Source organism: Ciconia boyciana, chromosome 2, assembly GCF_034638445.1.
Source record: "Ciconia boyciana chromosome 2, ASM3463844v1, whole genome shotgun sequence".
Taxonomy (NCBI): Eukaryota; Metazoa; Chordata; class Aves; order Ciconiiformes; family Ciconiidae; genus Ciconia; species Ciconia boyciana.
Genome location: NC_132935.1, coordinates 57,653,828 through 57,674,089, shown reverse-complemented (window position 1 = coordinate 57,674,089; position 20,262 = coordinate 57,653,828). Strand labels below are relative to the sequence as shown.

Below are 20,262 nucleotides of genomic sequence, written 5' to 3'. Positions count from 1 at the left end.
TACTCATGGAATTTACATCACTCAGCACTTAGGATTTTCTAAGTTGTGGTTGGAGAAAAAGGGCAGAAGAGAAAAAAAATGGAATTTGGTTGTCAGGTATTCCAAGAGTCTGCTTTTTCACACAAGTGTGCATATGTTCTTCACACAAACATGCACAGAATAACCATCTTAGTTTCTTTTATATATAAAATAACCAGATAAGCTGAAATAATTACATACGGAAGCTGGTAACTCCTTTACATTTTTACAGCTTAGACAGTGATATGTTTTAGTGTCACTTGCAAATGTTTCCATCTCTGATGTTAACTGTAAGAATGTTCTCACAGCATGCAAAATCTTTCCTAACCTCCAAAATGCTTCTGAAACCCCTAATACAGTGTGAAGACTTTATACAAATATATATGAGCCTGGTGAAACAGTTTTATAGCCAGCCCATGAGCAAAGACGGCACTTAGAGAGCACTGTTCAGCTTATGTATTGTCGTATATACTCATATGTAATAGATGTTGCCACATGCTTGCTCATCAGGGTATTATTTGGGAGGATGGCTTTTTTAGCAAAATAATGTCTGTGAAGGGATATGTTCATCCAGCTTCAGGATCTTAACTTGCTAAAGCTCCCTTTTCAACTGAGAGAAATATTCAACTGGACTGCAGTTTGCCTTGCCTGTTTTAGATGTCTGTCCTTGGATGGCACAAATCACACTCTAGGAGGGTTTGCTGTTTGCAAGGCAGTTTAGATGGCTCTGACATATGAAGACATCTCTAGTATAGATGTCTAAACCCATATGACAAGAATCCTACTCCTAGTGTGCATGGATCTCTTCCAGGTTGGAGATAAGCTTTCTGAATAGTAATAGTCTGTGCTTTCTGAAAACAGACTGGGTCCATAGCTTCCAAACATCAAACAAAATCCTGTTCTTTCTGAGCTGGACAAGGGCGAGGGCTGCAGCATCCCAGATCTAGTTCCTGGGTGGGATCCCTAAGCTTAGTTCCAAATATACTGGAGGAAAATGGAGCCCAAGAAGGGCTCTGCTAGAGAGGAATAAAAGCAGAATTGGCAAGGCAAGCCACCACCACCACTTTTGAAGTGGGGACTCCTTTCAGTGAAAGTGATTCAGAAGGGAGAGCACCACAGCTGAGTGGGCCTCAACCCCATTTTCTCTTAGTTAACCACTGAGCCATACCTTTAACCTCCTTCATGTTTTACTCTAAGGCCTAGAAGAAAAGAAGTAGAAAGGTTCCTGTTGTCTAGTGGAGCATTCCTTTTTACAGAGACCTTCTGTTTTTCTCCTCCCAATGGTTCTGCTTGAATGTGTCTGCAGACTTAAGGAACAAGTGGCATCTGGTGATCGACCGCCTTACAGTGCTGTTTTTGAAATTCCTGGAGTATTTTCATAAGATGCAAGTCTTTGTGTGGTGGCTGTTGGAGCTGCACATCATCAAAATTGTTTCCTCTTACATCATCTGGGTCACAGTGAAAGAGGCAAGTAAACACACACTATCAAAATCTTACCCATGGTGGAGGCTTGTCAGCATCTGCTGGGCAGTGGCACACCCAAGCGTAGGGAGATACCTTGCTCATATCAGACCTCACTGAAATTGTGGGATCCAACTGGGCTTGTCAGCTGCTGGGGACCTGTCTTGACATCTTCTTCCACAGCGTTATTCTATCTGCCTAGATATTCTCAGCCCTCCCCTTTTCTCCAGATATTAAGGTTTTGTTAGTCTAATTCTTTGGACTGAAGAGATGTAATCCCTCCCCTGCTCAAGCAGGCTGTGGGCATCATCCAGGGATGGAGGGTGTAGAAAGGAATTGGGAAGGAACATCTAGGAAAATTACTTAAACTGGGTCTGGTGCTGAAGAAAAAGGAACGTAGAACTACACCTAAAACAAAAGGGAGCAACACCTTTAGCTGTGCCTTTGGTGTGGGCAGTGTGAGTTCTTTACCTGAAACAGCCATTCCTTGGACAGGGTAGTAGGACAAGAGTCACTAAAAAGCAAAATAAAAAAGCCTTTTTCTCACATCTTTGAGGGGGGGGAAGGTCAAGAGGATGAAGGTGGCTTCCACAGGCACTTGGATCTGTATCGTCTCTTTTTTGTTTCATGTGTACTAAAGCAGCAGAACGAACATGTGGTTCCTCATATTTCACGTCTGTTGTTTGTAGGGTGGGTATGCAGCTTTGTGGGTCTAACAATATTAATACTATGTAGGACATAACGTTCTTCCTAAACCGACTATTAAGTTTTCCCTTCTTCACTTATCACTTTGTGTCTGTGTTACTGTGAATAGTGTTGTAAATGTGTTGGGTTTTTTTTTAGTATTTTTCTCACAGTTTCTCTATGTCCCTTTCTTTTGAATGATTTTTTTTAATTACTATGGAAAAGGTCAGACTTTCTCAGTTCTCTTGTTACTCCATGTAATTTCCATCCTGTTTTTGTGTTTTCAGGTGTCTCTGTTTAACTTTGTGTTTTTAATTGCCTGGGCTCTTGCTTTGCCATATGCTCAGTTTCGCCCATTGGCATCAAGTATCTGCACTGTTTGGACATGTGTGATTATTGTCTGCAAAATGTTGTACCAGCTCACATCTATTGATCCCAGCACTTTTTCCAGTAACTGTACATTGGTGAGTACAAGTGCATATTAAAAAGGTTTGACTGCTGCCTTCTTTGATGAAGAAGAGCAAAAGGAAGCATATCAAGTACTGAAAACTACAGTTCACCTGATGTATTATTGTTGATTATAATTCCCTCCCCAAGCAGCCTTAAACTCATTTTTTATAAACTGTTGCATTTTCTTTTTAGCCAGGAGAGAATGAAACTAAGGTCAATTTAGAAGAACTCAAAACCTCAGTCCTCTACAGTGGGCCAGTTGATCCTGCAGAGTGGGTTGGATTGAGGAAGTCTTATCCCCTGCTTGTGTACTTAAGGGTAACTTCTTTCATTATCTGTATTGAGATATTTTCTTATTTGTGTTGAAATTAGCAATGCCTTTGAAATAAATAATCTGCCACACACAAAAAATGTAATGCAAGCCATTGATAATAGGGAAGTATAGAGGGGAAGAGACAGCAGAAAGCCATATCTGTTACACAGGATATTTCCAGAAGGGATTCAGTGCCAATTAAGATAATCTGCATGTAGAAGTATGGCTTTCTGACTCTACCATCTGTTAAAAGCACTCTAAGAAAAGTGATATTTAAGAACTCGAAGTAATTAAGAGGTACATAGCTTTCAGGTACCAAAGGATGGATGGGTCTAATTGGAGTAATTGCCTTAAATTACAGTATATGCTATAAGCAGTTAATTTTTTTAAGTGCTTATTCCTTAGCCACAGCTTAGAAAATATAATGAGTTAAGGGAATAATTCATTCAGACACTAGTAAGTGGATGTCTTTTGTTTTTCTGGTTTTGGTTGATGCCTGTGAGCAATATTTTATTATTCCTGTCTTGATTAAAAAACCCTACTTACAATAAAAATGTGCCAACTCCCTGGGGAAACCTTGCATGTCTCTTCTTAATTTAAAGAATCTCTGAAATTTTGTATACACAGTTTAAGGTTGTCAGAAATTTGTTGACTGAACAACAGCAAGTTTTGATCTAACTAGATTTATTCCTCATTTCTTCCCTGAGAGCTTAACTCTGTGTGCGTTGTTTGTGTAGGGAAGACCTGCCAAGCTCTGGTGGTCAACATATCAGGCCCTGGTAGTGCCTCTGCCGCTCACTCCCTTAGCCATGCACCTCCTATAGTTAAGAATATATGTGAGGAAGAGCAATTACTGACCCAAGAGTTCTGCATAGAGAGTGAAGTTGCCTAGTGGTGTCTGGCTTGATGCTAGGAGCTTTAGAGCTATCAATAGATAATACTTTGGGACTAGAAATTATTCTAGAAGGTTTTTAATTGAGTTAGAAAATAAAATGTCTCCTCTACATAGAGGAATTCAGTTCAGTGCTAGTCCTGAAGGTCCCAAGCTTCAAGTCTTGGTGTATTTCTGTTATGCCCCTTTAATAACAGACATTCAAAATGTCTGCAGTGTTGAAGTGAGGAGCCTGTCTATGATGGATTATGTAAAGATCTCCCCAACAAGAATAGGAAGCCCAGGGACAGCAAGCAAAAATAACTTCTTGTCAAAAAAAAACCCAAAACCCAAACCAAAAAAACCCAGTGGCACCTGTCTAAGGACATTCTTGTCCCAAATATTTCTCAGTGAACAGAGATCTAGAGATTGCCTCTTTGGCTTCAGTTATGACTTCCTTGAGGGACTTTCTTTGAGCTGGTCTTTTTAACCAACTTTTGGAGTTGGTTAACACCTCTCTTCCATTGAGCACAGGGCAGATCTCCCTCCTGAGAGAAAAAAACTCACTTCAGAGCCTCTCAAGACTGCATCCCAGTCAATCTGGCTTTGGGACAGAAGGAGCTGTGCCTGAGTGAAGACTGGCAGATAGACTGTTCATTTAAAAGAGTATCCAGGATATATTTGCACTACCCAGCATCCTTGCAGTTTTAGAAAATTAGTGCTTGCCAGCTGAACCCCTGCAGATGGCTTGTACCCCTGTGTATGCTTGTATCCTCTATCTCCTGCAAAGCAAAGCATAATATCTTAAGAGAAGCTATGAAACATGGGAGGGCATATGGATGGGTCAGTGCATTTTCCCTCCCCTTCCTTTCCACAACTAGTGTTCAAGATAGTATATTTTAATAAATGTCTTTAAATGTATCTTCTGCATGCCAGTGTGTTTCATCAAAATCAAAGAAGTGGTAGGAACCTTACTTTGTTTCAATGATAGTAGCTGGGAATAGGTGCCAGTGCATCCTGGAGTGTGGAAGCACTCAGTGGTAACATCCATTTGAGTATTCATGGGTTTATGCTTATCAGAAAATTTTATAGCTTCTTGTGGTTTTGATTTTTATTTAATATTCTTCTGATTGTGTCTCCTGTAGAATAACTTACTGATGCTGGCTATTCTGGCTTTTGAAGTTACAATCTACCGTCATCAAGAGTACTACAGATGTCGAAATAACCTTACCGCACCTGTGACTAAAACCATTTTCCATGATATTACAAGAGCACATCTGGATGATGGACTGGTAAACTGTGTCAAGTATTTCATAAACTACTTCTTCTACAAGTTTGGTTTGGAGGTAAATCACTATATATTAATTTTCCTGAGACTATCATCCAAACCTTTAGATTGTGTTATTTTTGAATACTAGCTTGAACTATGTTTGACAGCTGGATGCTTCGTAGTCATCACTCATGTTAGACCTTGCCACAGTTGCTATCTATCTGCTAGTAGTGGTTTTCCTCTTGCTTTTCTTTGTATGTCTTATTTATAACTCAACAAAAGGGATAAGAGATGGGACAAGGGACAGAATTGAGGCATACACATGCACACATGCACAGAGGGAACCAGGGACTGCAGAGCAGAAGAGGAAAGCAGGGGCTAGCAGGCCATTGTCTCTAAACATTTCTAAGCTTTTTTTGCCTCTGACTGCACAAATGCATCCTTTTTTATTGTTGTTACTATAGCTGTTAGCAATCTGCAGGAGCAAGAGCTCCAGTGAAGGTTATTGCTGCTTTGTGCCACTAGTGTAAGACGAAGTTCTTCCTCCAAAGAACTTTTCAGTAGACAGGAATCACACAGAGAATTAGGAGAGGCAGGTACAAAGGAGTGAAGGGATTTTTCTGAAGATACATGATGTATCCTAAATATGTGGTAGGTGTCTTAGTAGAAGATCTGCTTGTCTGTTTGCCAGCAGCAGTGTCCCAGACTGCTGGGGTTTAGGTTCAGCTAATGTATTCCTTCTATCTGCTTCACCCAATCCAGCAGCAAAACATCAGAACTGAACCTGCCTTGAAGACAAGCTATTGCTGAACAAGTGCCACAAAAAAACCCCAAGCTTCATCTCTTGTTCACAGACACATGAAAAGTACTTTCAAAAATGTTTGTAGAAATAGTGATTTTTCACAAATTTCTATGGCTATCTGCAGGAGGAAACTCCTAGGCTAATGCATCCCAAATCTAATTATAATGATGCTCTTGACCTATCTATTAAACACTACTACCCCTTGCTACTGATAAACAGAGTAAACTGTTCAAAGCCAGTCTGAGGATTAAGAATGAGTGAAAATTAAAATTAATCAGCAAGCTGTTTCTTTGGGGAAATAAATTTAACCTCATCCTAATCTGAGGAGAAAGAAAATCAAAATAGTGAAATGCACTGAATAAATGATTCACTATGAATTATTCACTAGGTTTGAAAACATGCTTCATGGCACTGAGTGAAGGGACTACTTTAAGTGGAGCCAGAGAAGAGAAATGCTCTGGGATGCAGAGCCTTTAGAAGAATGGAGAACTAAAGCTGCCTTACAGCAATTGACTGGATTTGTCTATAGCCAATAGAAGCTGTATGGTCTAAATCCCTTTTCTTTTTGTCTGGTTCCCACATGAGGATGCACTTTAGTTGTTATTCTTAATAGTTCCTCTTTTTCACATCTGTAAGTGCTATCAAAATTTATGGCTGTGTAATATGTACTTTGCTTGGGAACAATTAAACATTTCACATATAGCCTACTGTGACAATGCTCTTTCCATTCTGTATCTTTAGATATCACATAATGGAAACCTGCTTTAGTGTTGTATTCACATAGTTGAAACTCATAGAAGAGTATCAAAAATTTGGGCTGTTGGGGTGGGGTGGGGGAGGTTGCTGTTGGAGAGATACAAACTGTTTTAGCATGTTGGTTTGCACAGGGTTCCTGCAGTCAGCCCCAGCATGTGTCCAAGCATTCTGTCAGAATCCAGAATAGTTAATCATTGCTGCATTGAGTAGCCATCAGGTTGCAAATGTTGCTTATGTTTCTTTACTTCTTTCCCAGACCTGTTTTCTTCTATCAGTGAATGTAATTGGTCAACGAATGGATTTTTATGCCATGATTCATGCCTTCTGGCTGATTGCTGTATTGTATCGACGTAGAAGAAAAGCTATTGCAGAGATCTGGCCGAAATACTGCTGTTTTCTGGCATGCATCATTACATTCCAGTACTTCCTTTGCATTGGCATCCCACCTGCTCCTTGTAAAGGTAAGGACACTTATCCTTTATGGACAATTACTGCTGCTTGCTTTTACAGAAAAGTGCTGGAAAATTGATAAATATTCAGAAGAAAAGGATGAAGTAATTGTTATAAACTACTGATTGCATTTTTGCGTGCTTGTCATACAGACTATCCATGGAGAAGTGGTAATGCCAACTTCAACTCCAACATCATAAAGTGGTTATACTTTCCAGACTTCATTGTGAGACCAAACCCTGTCTTTCTTGTCTGTAAGTATTTTAGCACATAGTTGTGAAGTGTTTACGTGTCCTTTGCTTAAAACATCTGCACAGTGTAATTTGAAGCCAGCCTTTTATTTACTCTTCAGTAGCAAGCTGACATATTCTGTGAGAGACTGAATACTAAGTGTGGCTTTGTATGTAGTAGAAAAATTCAAAGAATTAGTAATTTCTGCATCTTTTTTTTCTGTATCCCATTTTTAATGAAGCAACATCAAAAAGTATGAATTATTTCCCCTTTTCTAAGTTATTGCTCAATAAAAATCATAGAAGATGACAGGTAAAAGCTAAATATATGAATAAATTTCAAATCGGTGTTGAATGCATTGAAAATAGCACAGTCTTGGAGGTTCAAAGTGTGGGAAAACAGTCTGGTAACTACATTATAATACATCACCACCACTCCCTACACCTAAGTTAATGACTGAATTTTTCCTTGCAACCACTGCTTTCTCCTAGATGATTTCATGTTGCTGCTGTGTGCATCCTTACAAAGGCAGACATTTGAGGATGAAAATAAAGCTGCAGTACGAATCATGGCTGGAGACAATGTGGAAATTTGCATGAATCTTGACGCAGCATCTTTTAGCCAGCATAATCCTGTTCCTGACTTCATCCACTGCCGGTAAGAACTGAATCTTAAACACTTGGAAAATACAGCACTTCCTTTTTGTAAAGTTCCTCAGTGTAAAGTAACTCTTCCAACAGCTTCCAATTTTACTTGGAATTTATATTCACATATGTTCCCGTCTTATAATATAACTTTTACTGCTGTATGAGACAGCAGATAGTTAGCTTCTGGGTAATCAGCTTCTGGTTTAGAAACGGGCAGATGAAAACAAGTCTTCCTAACACTGCTGATTGTTTTAAGTGCTCCCCAGAGTGATGTTCAGTGATAAATTTGCCTGAAAGCGTGTATTCTCTCCATGAATGCCCTGTAGGGCAGTGTTTATGGTGGACTTCAGCACTCTGGTGGCTTCCCCAAAACACAGGTATGTTAGCAAGAATCCATTGTAGTCTGAACTTGCCCCTGTACGTGTTTAATCCCACAAAGTTGTCAGTCATGTCCTGCTGAATTGTTGTCTACGTACAATGAAAATAATACTCTAATATAAGAGACTGTCCTTTTTGATATTTCATCTAGGCATAAGAACGTTAAAATTGTCTTGGAAGGACAACTGGCATGTCTTCCTGTTTCTCAACATTCATGTAAGGTTGTTTGAGAAGGTGAATAATATAAAAAGGGTGCAGACCCTGAGACAGTCTGTTCTGGATGATCTTCAAACAATGGAGCCATTCCTATGTGATCATTTCAGCAAACCCGGATTAGCTCAGCTCTTCTGAGTTGTGCTGGGCATACTCTTAATTGAAGTTGTCTCTGAAAGTTTGATGCAGTATTACAAGAATAAATGGGAAGAGTAAGATTTCTTAGCTATTGTGTTTTGTCAGACTAGGTGTTTGTTTTGTGAATGCATGTTACCAGCAGATGTCTGAGTGCAAAAGGAACTAAAAGAAATTGAACTAACATCTAGCAAAATCTCCCTTTTGCTGATAAACTTTTATTTCTTTTACCAGAGGAGTGCTATCACTTGAATCCTTCCCAAGATCTTTAAGCTGATCCTGCTGTTTCTGTTAGAAATGGTGGCCAAATCTATCTTGAAATAGCTTTGAAGAGGAGACCATTGAAACACATTCGACTCATTTGTCCAGAGATTTGTAATCACTCCTGGGCGAAGGTAGAACAGTTCTCCCCCTTGCGTATTTCCAGTCTACACAGTGGACCCAGTGCTCTATATCCAGTAACATAAGCAGAAAGAGAGAAGTCATAATCTCTCTTCAAAATGTTCCATCAACTGGGGATGCTTTCCAAAAGACATCTGCCAAATAGGCTTTGGTTGAAAGGAATGTGTAGGGGGGATTGCCTGAGTTTTTTTCTTGCCACTGCAGTGGTGTCCATCTTAGCATAAGCTAATACAGCAGTTGCATCAGGCACACTGATGTGATTGGTCACTGGCAAAGACCATCATTGGTGACATGGTTGCTGGCAGAAAGAAAAGATCGACTTTTCCCTCTTTAGTCCAGAAAAAAAAATCCTTGTCAAAAAAACTCATTAATGATGAGAATGTGTTTTAAGGCTATCTTCAGAAGGGAAAAAGAGGCAAGAAAAATCACTGCTTTTTAAACAGCCTCTTTTGGCATCTTTTCAAAGTTCCCTGGAATCTGATAGGTATTTCTGGTCATCTGTAGAAGATACTCCCAAATGGCCAAGCATGAAAAGTTTGAAGCACAGAGGATGTTCTTTGAAGATTTTGGATGGGAATCAGAGTCAGGTTTATAATGGAAAGCAAAGTCCAAGCTGAACTGGCCTGCTGCCTCTCCACAATCCTTTGGGTTAAGTTCTGTGTTTTGATTCATATGCATGATATGCATCAGCTTGAAGTCATTGGTGGCATCACATCCATTCAAACACACTGCTTGGCATGTGCTGACAGAACAGACCTGTGTATAGATGATTAATGATATGCAACCATTTAGTTGGGAGTTTGCAACTTGTATTAAGCAGTAAGTAATATTGCTGGTGGACAGTACAAAAAAATAGAAAATCAAATAATCCCATTAGTAGTGGTGAGCTGAACAAATAAACTGTGATCACTTTATACTTGTTCCAGCTAAATACAGAAATCTGTGCAACTGTTTCACATGATAGTTTTATGTTGTGTGAATAAGAAGTAGAATGAAAATAACAAGGCAGAGAAAGAAACAAAACAGGGACATTTTTGTTTGAAAAATCCATCCAAATGAATAGAAAACCCATTAATTTCAGGAACAGAGGAAATTCCTATTTATGATATCCTTTCTTGTAGATGCTTGGGCAGGTAAGCTGTAACTTCTTTTTTTTCCGTTTGTAGTGTTAGCTTCCTGAATCTGTAATGGAAATATACTTGTAGAACAGTGTATATAGGTATAAACAGACCTTCCGTTAGTACAAACTGCATAACGGATCTTGTGTTCTTGATGGTATCTTTCCTTTCTTTGAGCCCTTAGCACTGAAGGAGTATCTCCTTCAATTCTTTCACTACAATGCAGATTTTTGCAGGCTTTAGATGATGTTACATTGCACATATGCACTCTTAAATGCCTAATTCGCTTCAAAGAAGCACCAGAGAATGGCTGGACAGTCTCTTAAAGTGACTGAATCTTTTATTAGGGACTATAAATCTTTAAAAAGAAGGACTCTCAAGCTCTGGAGAATCCACCGAAGATATACCTCAGAAGAAAATGTATGTACCTGGCCGCCATCCAAGACAATTTGGAACTGAAAGGACTTTGTCTAAGAACATTTCTTGCACTTTGCCATAGAAGTTTCAGAATGGTCTAAATATTTAGTAACATGGACAATAACTTGGTTCAAAGCTTATCCAAGCAAGTGAAATGAAAAATGGCATTTCTCCAGAAGTCAGTCAGAAAGAGCCAAACAAATAAGTGAAAACAACCTGGTTATGAATAAATTACAAAGCATAAAAAAAATTAGTGCTTAGTATTCATGTGTTTTCTGAGAAGCCCGATGTGTATTTACTGCCATGTAAAAGAAGTGGTGGTTACAGAGTGAAGCACCTTTTCTGATGTGTCTCTTCAGAAGGTGCCAGCTGGTCACTGTTCTAGTAGGCATGGATAAAAAGCTTTTAACTGCAATATAAACAGTGGCAGAAAAAGAACATTTTTCCAAATGCTTAATTTTCTTCTCTCTGGAGAAATACTTGAGCTCGACAATGATAAATACAGTCTAAGGAAGAGATTTCCTGAAATTTTCTTGTCTTTCCACCCCCAGATTTCTCAGGGGATATGTGCTTGACCCCAAGGGAGAGCACAACCAAAGGCCTTTGAAACAGAAATAAAAACGAAGAATAGAAGTAGAAACTTTTAAAATGAAACAGGATTTAAAGTGACTTCACTGAGGATAATCTTTTCCCACAGTCTCTAATGCTGGAAAATCCTCGTTTCAGTTCCCAAGCAGTTTTCAGATGTTCTCCTAGACGTTGACAGGGAAAAAAAATTGGGATTGTAATCTACTTTTTTCCTCTTAAGAGCAGAAACAATATTAACAGCCAGTCATTGAACTGTCCCCTTTAATACCTGCACCCTGGGAACCATCATCAGATGAGTCAGGTGGAGTCTCTCAAAGGCAGCTGTAATGCCTTTCTTGGAACTACACTTCTTCTAACTTAAGGTAGCAAATCGTCATTATGGGCTTCCTGTCATATTTGTTGTATAAAACAGATAAACATTTTGTTGCTAATAAAATGAGCCTCAACAAATAACGCAACTTTGGATTTCGGAATTTTTAAAGCAGATAGAATCATGAAGGAAGGTCCCCACTGGTAAGAGAGTGAGAGTAAGAGAATATCAGTCCTGGGAGAGGTCTTGATGAAAATAGAAGGGACTAAGACCTATAGGATCCACGACACTAAATTTGAAGAAGTCCGTTGAAGCAAAGAAGCTAATTTTCAGAAGCTTCGATGTAGCTGTTGGCAAAGGGAAAACCAATGAAGCTGCCTTCTGAAGACTGAAATGGAGCTACAGGGAAATGCTTTGGGGATGGAGGCTTGGTGAGAAATTAGCAATGTTGGGATTAGAAGGGGAAACGGGCTGTGATGCAGGGTCACACAGGCTGCTAAGAATGTTAGGAATAGGAGATTGGGAAGAGGGGAAAGAAAGAAGAAATTTGAGGAGTAGAGGTAGCTTACAGAATGCATATATATAGGGATAATATGCCTGGAGGAGAGGGAGAGGGTAGTCATTGGCAGAGGCCTGCAGGAAGAGCCCTGGGGTTATACGGAGGTGGCGAGCCGCACTCAAAGCAACACAGGTGGCTGATAAGGGAAGGCAGTGAAGCTACATAACAGCAGCTCCTCCAGCATGAAGAAGCATTGAGCTGTATCAGTCAGTGCAATAGCACAATATTGTCTCATCAGTGTGTAAGCAGAAGTGTGTTCTTTCCCTAAACTTCAAAGTGCTGGCTGAGGACAAACACCTTTCCCCAAAGAGGTTATCGGCTGCAGCATCAGCACCTCTCGGTGCCCGCAGGCAGAGGTCCGGACACTAGACTGGCCACAGCCAAACACGTCATTAAGCATGCCGGGAACACAACTACACCTAGAGCAATCTTTTTGCAACAGGCTGGATTGTATTACAGTTAAAAATTAATTCCTGTGGAAATAAAATATTGAAGCAATTATGATAAGGCTAATAGAGCTTTAATAAAGAAAAGCAGATCATTTCATGTGGAGAGCCATCTGAGGTTACAATAGCTTTGATGGATGGGTGGAATGAACTTCAGACTTTGTCTTCCTTGGTTTTGAGCAAAGTGATACGGTAAATTTTTCCACAATGTTATCCAGGGTATCAGTGGGTTCTGCTAACGACACAGTAGGCAAATCAGCATATTTTATTTTTCATTCTTCTTTCAGGTTTCTTCTGTATAATTTCTCATTCAGAGGTTATCATGCTACCAAAAGCCATAGTTTGATGCTCTTGGTACACTGGTCTAGTGGCTAATCTTCCTCAGATGTGTGGCTGTATTCCTGGCCTCCAGCTACACACTTCTACCTTCGCATTCATCACACCAGCAGTGAGTTGGTTCATAGGCTGAATGGGTAGAAAAGTACCCCTTCCTTCTGTCCTCCCCCCAAAATAAATAGGCTTTTGCAAGTTTGCTTCTTGAAACCAATTCAAAGAGCCAAAGCCAAAGAAGGGGCTGGAACACAGAGCTGAGGGGATGAAGGGGAGTGGGACTGTCCCCTTGGGAAGCAGCTGCTCAGATTTCCTAGGTGTATTGTCAAATACCACATCCTGAGGGTGGCCTCTCATCTCTGTTACTGGATATGCATTTAAAGACCAGTTAGAAGATGAGGTTTGGAAGGTTTACATGGCATTAAACTAATGATCTGTGTGGTCTGCAGTGAAAACATAAAATTAGGGTATATGCTATCTAATACTAAGCATTTTCTGCTGTCTATGAAGAAGTTTTCAAACAGTAAGGGTAAGCACCCTTACTGACCTTTTGGGTTTGTGTAGGGTCTTTTTAGCTGTTGGGGTGGCTTTGTGCTTCAGCCTCCCACTGTTGCATTATAATCTCCAGAACAAGGAACTGAAACTCCTCACTTCCTAACTTCTTGGGGTTTGAGGCAGAATTTAAAGTTTTGCATCTGAGAATGTATCAAGTGATTTGAGAGGCAATATATTGAGGACTCTGCCCTCCAAGACAGGTCTTCGTTCCTGCTCTTACAGCACTTGACCTACCTATATCATTATAAACAATTAATGAAAATTAGGGGGATATGTGACTCCATACTGTAACAGACAAGGAGTTTTGGCATATTGCAGCTGAAAGAAGTGTGGTTTCAGGAATATTTTTATCTACCTGAGACTACTCAAGTGTATTTCTGTCCATTGTGTTCAGTGTGGCTTTGTTCTTGGGCCAGCACAGAGGTACCTGGGATGGTTGGTGATATTCATTGTTAGGTGTGTCCTGGATGACTTGTTCAAACACCATTTTGTAAGATGTCCACTTCAAGGTGAATTCCTGGGAGCCGTTTTTGTGGTTGGGCTTGCTTGTAATTGCATATTTTTAAAAATCAGAAAGATTTCCGTCTCTAAGAACGACATAATTTGCCACTTGAGACAGTTGTATTGCCTCCTGCCTTTTGAGAAGCTTTTCTTTACATCCTGTTTTGTTGTTTGTTTGCTTTAAAGATGTCCAAAGCTATTATATTTAACTTATATTTTGAAAATGAGAAGAACAATTGTATTAAATATTTTAGATGACTGCTAAAATGTAGCAGATGGTTAACATTATAGTGAAAAAATAGCTAAATTATTCTCTTCCTTTTTATATTCTCTCTAATTTCTGGAAGTCTTAATCTGAGAGTGCTATCTGCTGTTGGACTGTGACTCAACCAAATGCCATGTTTATATGTTGGAAAGTTTGGATCCAGCCAGGTCCAGTTGTCTTTAAGAGTTAAAGTCCATTTTTATTGAAGAGTATTAAGATATTCTTGTTTGTTTGATCAATTCAGTTCCATTTTGGGCTTTTCTCAAAACATGCTGATGCATTTTGTTGGTAGCAGAGGGCAAGGTTTTTGAAATATTGCAATTGTTACAGCAGTATCAGGAAGGTGATCTCTTCCTAGCCATCCCACACATCAATAGTTATTATTAAAGCTACACTAAATATTCCTTTTTTCTGGAGAAACAGTGAGAGCACCATTTCCAGTGCATAGTTAGTTAGTGAAGACCTCTTCAACTGCTGTCTTCTGCTTCTTTATTTTGCCAGTGTGTATAGATTCTTTGTTAACGTTTTATCACCCAAAACCCAGTAGCATCTCTAAAGTCATGACATTTTTAGATTTTGCAGGCAGTAGTTCACAAATTTCTTAAATGTTTGTGGGAAATAAACATACAGGGGCTTTCTCATCACCTTTCGTTAAATGCCTCTCTGGTTGGCTTCAGCAAATGAAATGTATAATACAGGCCTATAAATGTAGGACTATAAATACATACTCCTAGAAAGTTCTGAGCCTGAGAACATCAAGCAGCAGGGGCCTTTTTATGTGGCTTCATACAGTGCATTTAGTTCATTTACTCCTTACACGGTTTGGCTTAGGTATATATGTACTCCTATAGTGCTGTCTCTCTGCCTAGTTTCCTGAGAAATCTAGTTTCACAGCCTGGGTGAACAGACCCTGAAAACACAGTTACATCTGGAATGAAAACACTAAATGGGGGGAAACTAAGAATTAGTTGGTTTTGCAGTATTTAGCTATATGTAGTATTCAGTATTGCCTTTGGCAGATATTCTTATTTCAAAGCTCACTGAGTCAATATTAAGATTTTAAGGAATCTGAAAATACCAAATTGTTTCTCACTCTTTCCCACTGTGGGCCAGGCTGATTTCAGATAGCTCTGTCTCGTAGCTTCCTGGCAAACGTTTCAGTAAATTCTATCACATTTACGTTCTGTAGAAACCTTTTACCCCTCAAAACTTTTACAGTTGATCTCCACTGGAGAAAGCTATTTTTAGCAGCTGTCTTTGAAAACTAGGCTTTTAACCAGACTGAATTCCCTAGTAGTCATCAACAAATACAGAATTGTTTGCAGTGGAGTATTGTAGCTGGCTTTTGAAGATAGATTTGCTATAGTATTGCTCAGACTTCTTAAAAAATGATCTCAGATAGCTTTTAAATTTCATATGTAGCATTGCCAGATAATTCACTCTGTCATGAACTTTGGTGAGAACACGTTTTTCCCCCTTTCATGATACAAGGCTTGATCCTGCGTGATGCAAAGTGCCCTGACAGGGTGTAGCGAGATGCTTATGCACATGAATGAGCTAGAATTGAGCACATGAGCCAGGCAGACCCACTGACCTTGGTGTTAGTCTTAAGCAGGTGCCCGAATGCTGAAGTGGGATAAGAACGCTCAGCAGACCTTAGGCATAAGTGTCGGCCAGTAGCACAGCTAGAGGAAAGGTAGCATTGCCCTCAGAAAATGGTAACTTTTCCTCCTTCTTTTACTTCCAGGTCCTACTTAGACATGTATAAGGTGATAATATTTAGTTACCTCTTCTGGTTTGTGCTTACTATAATCTTCATAACGGGAACCACAAGGATCAGCATATTCTGCATGGGCTACTTGGTAGCCTGCTTTTATTTCCTTCTCTTTGGTGGAGATCTGTTGCTGAAGCCCATCAGGAGCATTCTGCGTTACTGGGACTGGCTGATTGCCTACAACGTCTTTGTGATCACAATGAAGAACATCCTTTCGGTAAGTAGCTGCTGCCTTTCCTCTGCCCTGAGCACTTTCGTGGTTTCATTGGAAGTGTGCACAGTGCGTTGAGTGATCATTAAAAATCCTTTTTCAGGACCACAGCCTTCTGCAAGCACAAAGCAGGCTCCATTTTAATTCAGAAACTGCAAGTGCATATCCAGGGAATGGTATTGCATATACATTATAGGAAAATGTGCACCCTTGTATTCAGTCAGGCTCTGTGAAAGCTCACAAGCTATTTTCAAAGGGCCAGGTTCTGGTTTCTTTGCCTAGTAAAGTCTCTCCTTAGAATTCTTGTGAAAATCTCAGTGGAGTGAGAAATGAGTAAGTGCAAGATTAGTCACACTGTCGATAAATAGTGCACATTTAATTAACCCTTTTATTTAAAACTAGAATTTTCAAGACTAGTACTAGATGCCGTTGTCGTGTGCTGTAATGTAATTAGTGAAGTTGACTACAAAATTACAAACTTCATTCCCATTTCCTTTAGAACTAGTGTGAAATTCAGGTGAAAACAGATATATTTGATAATTAAATGTCATAATATTAAATATGATGACATAATATTAAATATGATGATTACTTAAATATTAACTATAAAATATCCAAGGCTTTTCTTACATTACTTAACTCTTTAGGGTGGATTCTTGCAGTGGCACTGATAGGTGATTGAGACAAGCCAGTAATTTAAATGTTTTTTAAAGATAAATTTAGATTTATTCCTGGCAATTGCTTTTTAGCTTTGAACATTTTTAGTGCTGGACTGAAAAGAGCAGACATTTTTCTTTTTACATTTATATAAGTCACTGTACTGAAATAAAATTGATTTATGGGTGGTTTGAATTTGCAAATGTTATAAATGCTTACATATGTGCTTCATTTTATGCTTGGGAATTCAGTGGAGCTACGCGTGTGTTAAGCTTGTCCATGTATGTTTGCAAGATTAAGTCAGTGATTTATAAAAGTTGCTTAGCTGTTGCATTGCATCACATGCCAGACGTATCACTTGCTCTGCAAAAACACAAGCAAACCCCACATATCTCCCATCTCACTGATAATCAAAAGAAAAAATCCTTGCTATTTAAAAGTGATGTGTGTCACTGGTAAAGACACCCTTTCTTCTAATCTCTGTTTTACTAATGAGATATAAGACAGCCAATGGCAGTCATGATATTCTCATGTAATGTAAAGAGGTGCAATACTTTTCTTATCTTTATTTCTGCTATGTTTTGTCATATGAAACTGTTCTTTTACTTTCCAGATAGGAGCATGTGGCTACATTGAATCATTAATTAAGAATAGTTGCTGGTTGATTCAGGCATTTAGCCTGGCTTGTACAGTTAAAGGCTACCGTATTCGTAAGTATAGCTCATTTTTCTTCATAATTTTCTATAAATAAAGAATCACTTCAAAACCTTCTGCCATATTTAAGTTGTGCCCCCTCCTGACATATTACTTTGTGAAAATATCATACCTGCAAGTTCAGTTGATACAGCTTGGTCCCATATTGACTAGCAAGAAAGAATGTTGAAAATATTTCATAGAACCAAAGGAGATACACATACTGAGAGAGCTATGAACACCCCCCCACACATACCCATAACCAGAATTTGCTGTAAATTAACAATTTGGTGATACCGGCGCGTAACACAGTTTCCCTGTATGTGCAGGGGATGTGATACTTGAGGGTATGTATGGTTTCACTGTACAACTCGAGCTAAAATCACTAGCTAGTTTCTCCTTGCACCATCACTGCAAGGAGAGGGCACCTTTTCCCCGCTGCAGACTCCCACTCCTCCCTGTGTGCCAGGCCTTACGTTCAGTTGCTCAAAGGGTGAACTAGTTCAGCTCACTGAAATGGCAAGAGGCTAAGCCAGCATAAAAGTGGTAAATTTTTGCAGGCGTAGTGAATTTAGGCATTTTTTTTTTATGATTATTCTCATGTTTGTGGTGATAACAGGGAGGGAATGGATAATGTATGTGGATGGAGGTGAGAGAAGGGAGGAATGAAGTATGGAGAGCAGGACACTTCCTCTCTCGTGAGCTATTAATTTAGCTCCACTTTGTCCTGACACCCTGGATTGATGGTTTGAAAATACCTGATTTTTTTCAGTGTTTTTTTCTGAATTTAGAGAACTGTTTCATCCTAGTGAGTCTGCAGCAAAGTTCTGAATTCCTGTCTTCATGTCTGATCCTAATAGATAAGTGGGGAGTAGGGGAAAAGAAAGGAAATGGGAAGATGCAAGTTCACAAGATAAATGGTGCCCAGTAGTTCTTGTATTATCCAAAACTTTCTGAGCAGCAACAGAAACTTAGACACAGGTTTCTGGCTCCCCAGGGGATGGGCACAGCAGGCTTTGAAGCTCTTGGAGCTTGACCTTCCAGACCTATTAGACTGGCTTGCTTGATTGTAAATCCAGCTTCAAGCCAGAGTCTGTCCCTTGAGTCCTTCTACTCCCTTCTATAGGACAGCATAGGCCATTTAGTTTATAGTCTAGCTCCACAAAACCCAGTTTTAATTTTTTAATATCCCCAAGAGAACTGTGTTTTAGAGAATAAAGAAAGAAAGAGAGAAAGAAATAGCCCAAGCCAAAATCTAGAGGTAGGAGGAATGGGATTTCCTCTCTGCCTGTCTCCTCCTACCCCAAAGGAAGCAGTTTTGTGGTTTCAAATATTTTTTCTCTTATGCAATGGAAAGAAACATTGAACTGAGTTGTGGAGAGAAAAAAAAATATTAGGTAGTGGCAGTCAAAAAATTATTTTGACAAAAATAAAACACTTCTTTCTCATGATGATAGTGTTCTTAATAGAAAAATGAGACAAAAAGTCACTTTGAAATGAAAAAAAATTGAAACATGCCATTTTAGAAAATACTGAAATCAAATATTTCAGGCTAACAAAAAATACTTTTTTCCCAATCTTTGTTTTAAAGTACTTATTAGGCTAGGATGAATTTGTTTGCAAATGTTTCACTTTTGATGAATTCTGAATTTTTGTAGGATATCACATTGTTGGAAGCTTTTCAGTTAGCTGTAAAAGAAATGGTGTACTTCAAATGGAAATGCATGTCAGTTTTCTTAAGAAAAATCTAATTAAAGGACCTCAATTCAAATAATTGTAAAGGTTTATTATTTAATTGATTAAACATTATAAAAGAATACTTCATACAACAGTCCTTATGCTGATGGTGTCTTTTTCCAGCAACCAACAATCTGGATTGTAAACTGCCCAGTGGAGAAGCAGGAATCATCTGGGACAGTATATGTTTTGCTTTCCTGCTGCTGCAAAGAAGAGTCTTCATGAGTTACTACTTCCTGCATGTGGTTGCAGATATAAAAGCTTCTCAGATCCTAGCATCAAGGTAACATAAAGTTTTAAAAAATTAAATAAAACAGCTCAAGCCTCTCATGGCTACGGGACTTATTTGTTTATGATAGGTAGTACCAAAAGAGTCCTGGTATTTAACATTGGTTTAAACAATCCATGCTAAATTCATAATTGCAAACCCAACTCTGACAAAGCACACATGAAGAAACAAATTAATTGAGAATCTGACAGAAATTAAGCCATCTTTCCTACCAAACACCATCTGCTGCTCTCATAGCCTTTATTAAAAGCTGTGAAAGTTGATGTGTGTTGGCAGCATTCTCTCAACATCAATATGTGTGAGAGTGAATGCCAGAGTTTCTAAGCCTTGGAAAGAGGCTGCTATCAGAGCCTGTTTGAGACAATGGTCCTTAGAAAGCACAACTCCAAAAATGTCATATGAGGAAAAATACAGGAAAGTTATGACATCTGGCTCGGGAAGACCATCGGGAAGACACTCAGGAAGTGTGACATCACTGGACACTGACTAGCTGTGGCAAGAAAGTATCCCCCTCTTTGGGCCTGTTACTTCTTATACTTTCCCACAAGCATCCACTCATAGCTATCACTAGCACAACTGTTCTTCTGTTTTTTAATAGGAAGGCAGATCAGGAGTGAAATTCTGGTTTTAATTTCAGTAAGATTCCTAAGGAATTACTTTTGTCAATATTGGATTAAATATTGTGGAATATTTTTTCCCTGAAAAACATAGGGACATTGATTTTTGTCTGT

At 39.1% G+C, this 20,262-nt stretch overlaps 1 protein-coding gene across 1 annotated transcript in view; it reads left to right on the top strand.

Moving 5' to 3' along the window:
* The window catches only part of PIEZO2 (piezo type mechanosensitive ion channel component 2), a 321,244-nt gene that overhangs the window by 246,140 nt on the left and 54,842 nt on the right, over nucleotides 1-20,262 (top strand). The window contains exons 19-28 of the mRNA XM_072852760.1: nucleotides 1,325-1,485; nucleotides 2,451-2,627; nucleotides 2,806-2,931; nucleotides 4,943-5,143; nucleotides 6,882-7,086; nucleotides 7,228-7,329; nucleotides 7,798-7,963; nucleotides 15,918-16,161; nucleotides 17,426-17,522; nucleotides 19,366-19,525. Of these exons, the coding sequence (XP_072708861.1) occupies nucleotides 1,325-1,485; nucleotides 2,451-2,627; nucleotides 2,806-2,931; nucleotides 4,943-5,143; nucleotides 6,882-7,086; nucleotides 7,228-7,329; nucleotides 7,798-7,963; nucleotides 15,918-16,161; nucleotides 17,426-17,522; nucleotides 19,366-19,525 (1,639 nt within the window). The remainder of the gene's footprint in view (nucleotides 1-1,324; nucleotides 1,486-2,450; nucleotides 2,628-2,805; nucleotides 2,932-4,942; nucleotides 5,144-6,881; nucleotides 7,087-7,227; nucleotides 7,330-7,797; nucleotides 7,964-15,917; nucleotides 16,162-17,425; nucleotides 17,523-19,365; nucleotides 19,526-20,262) is intronic.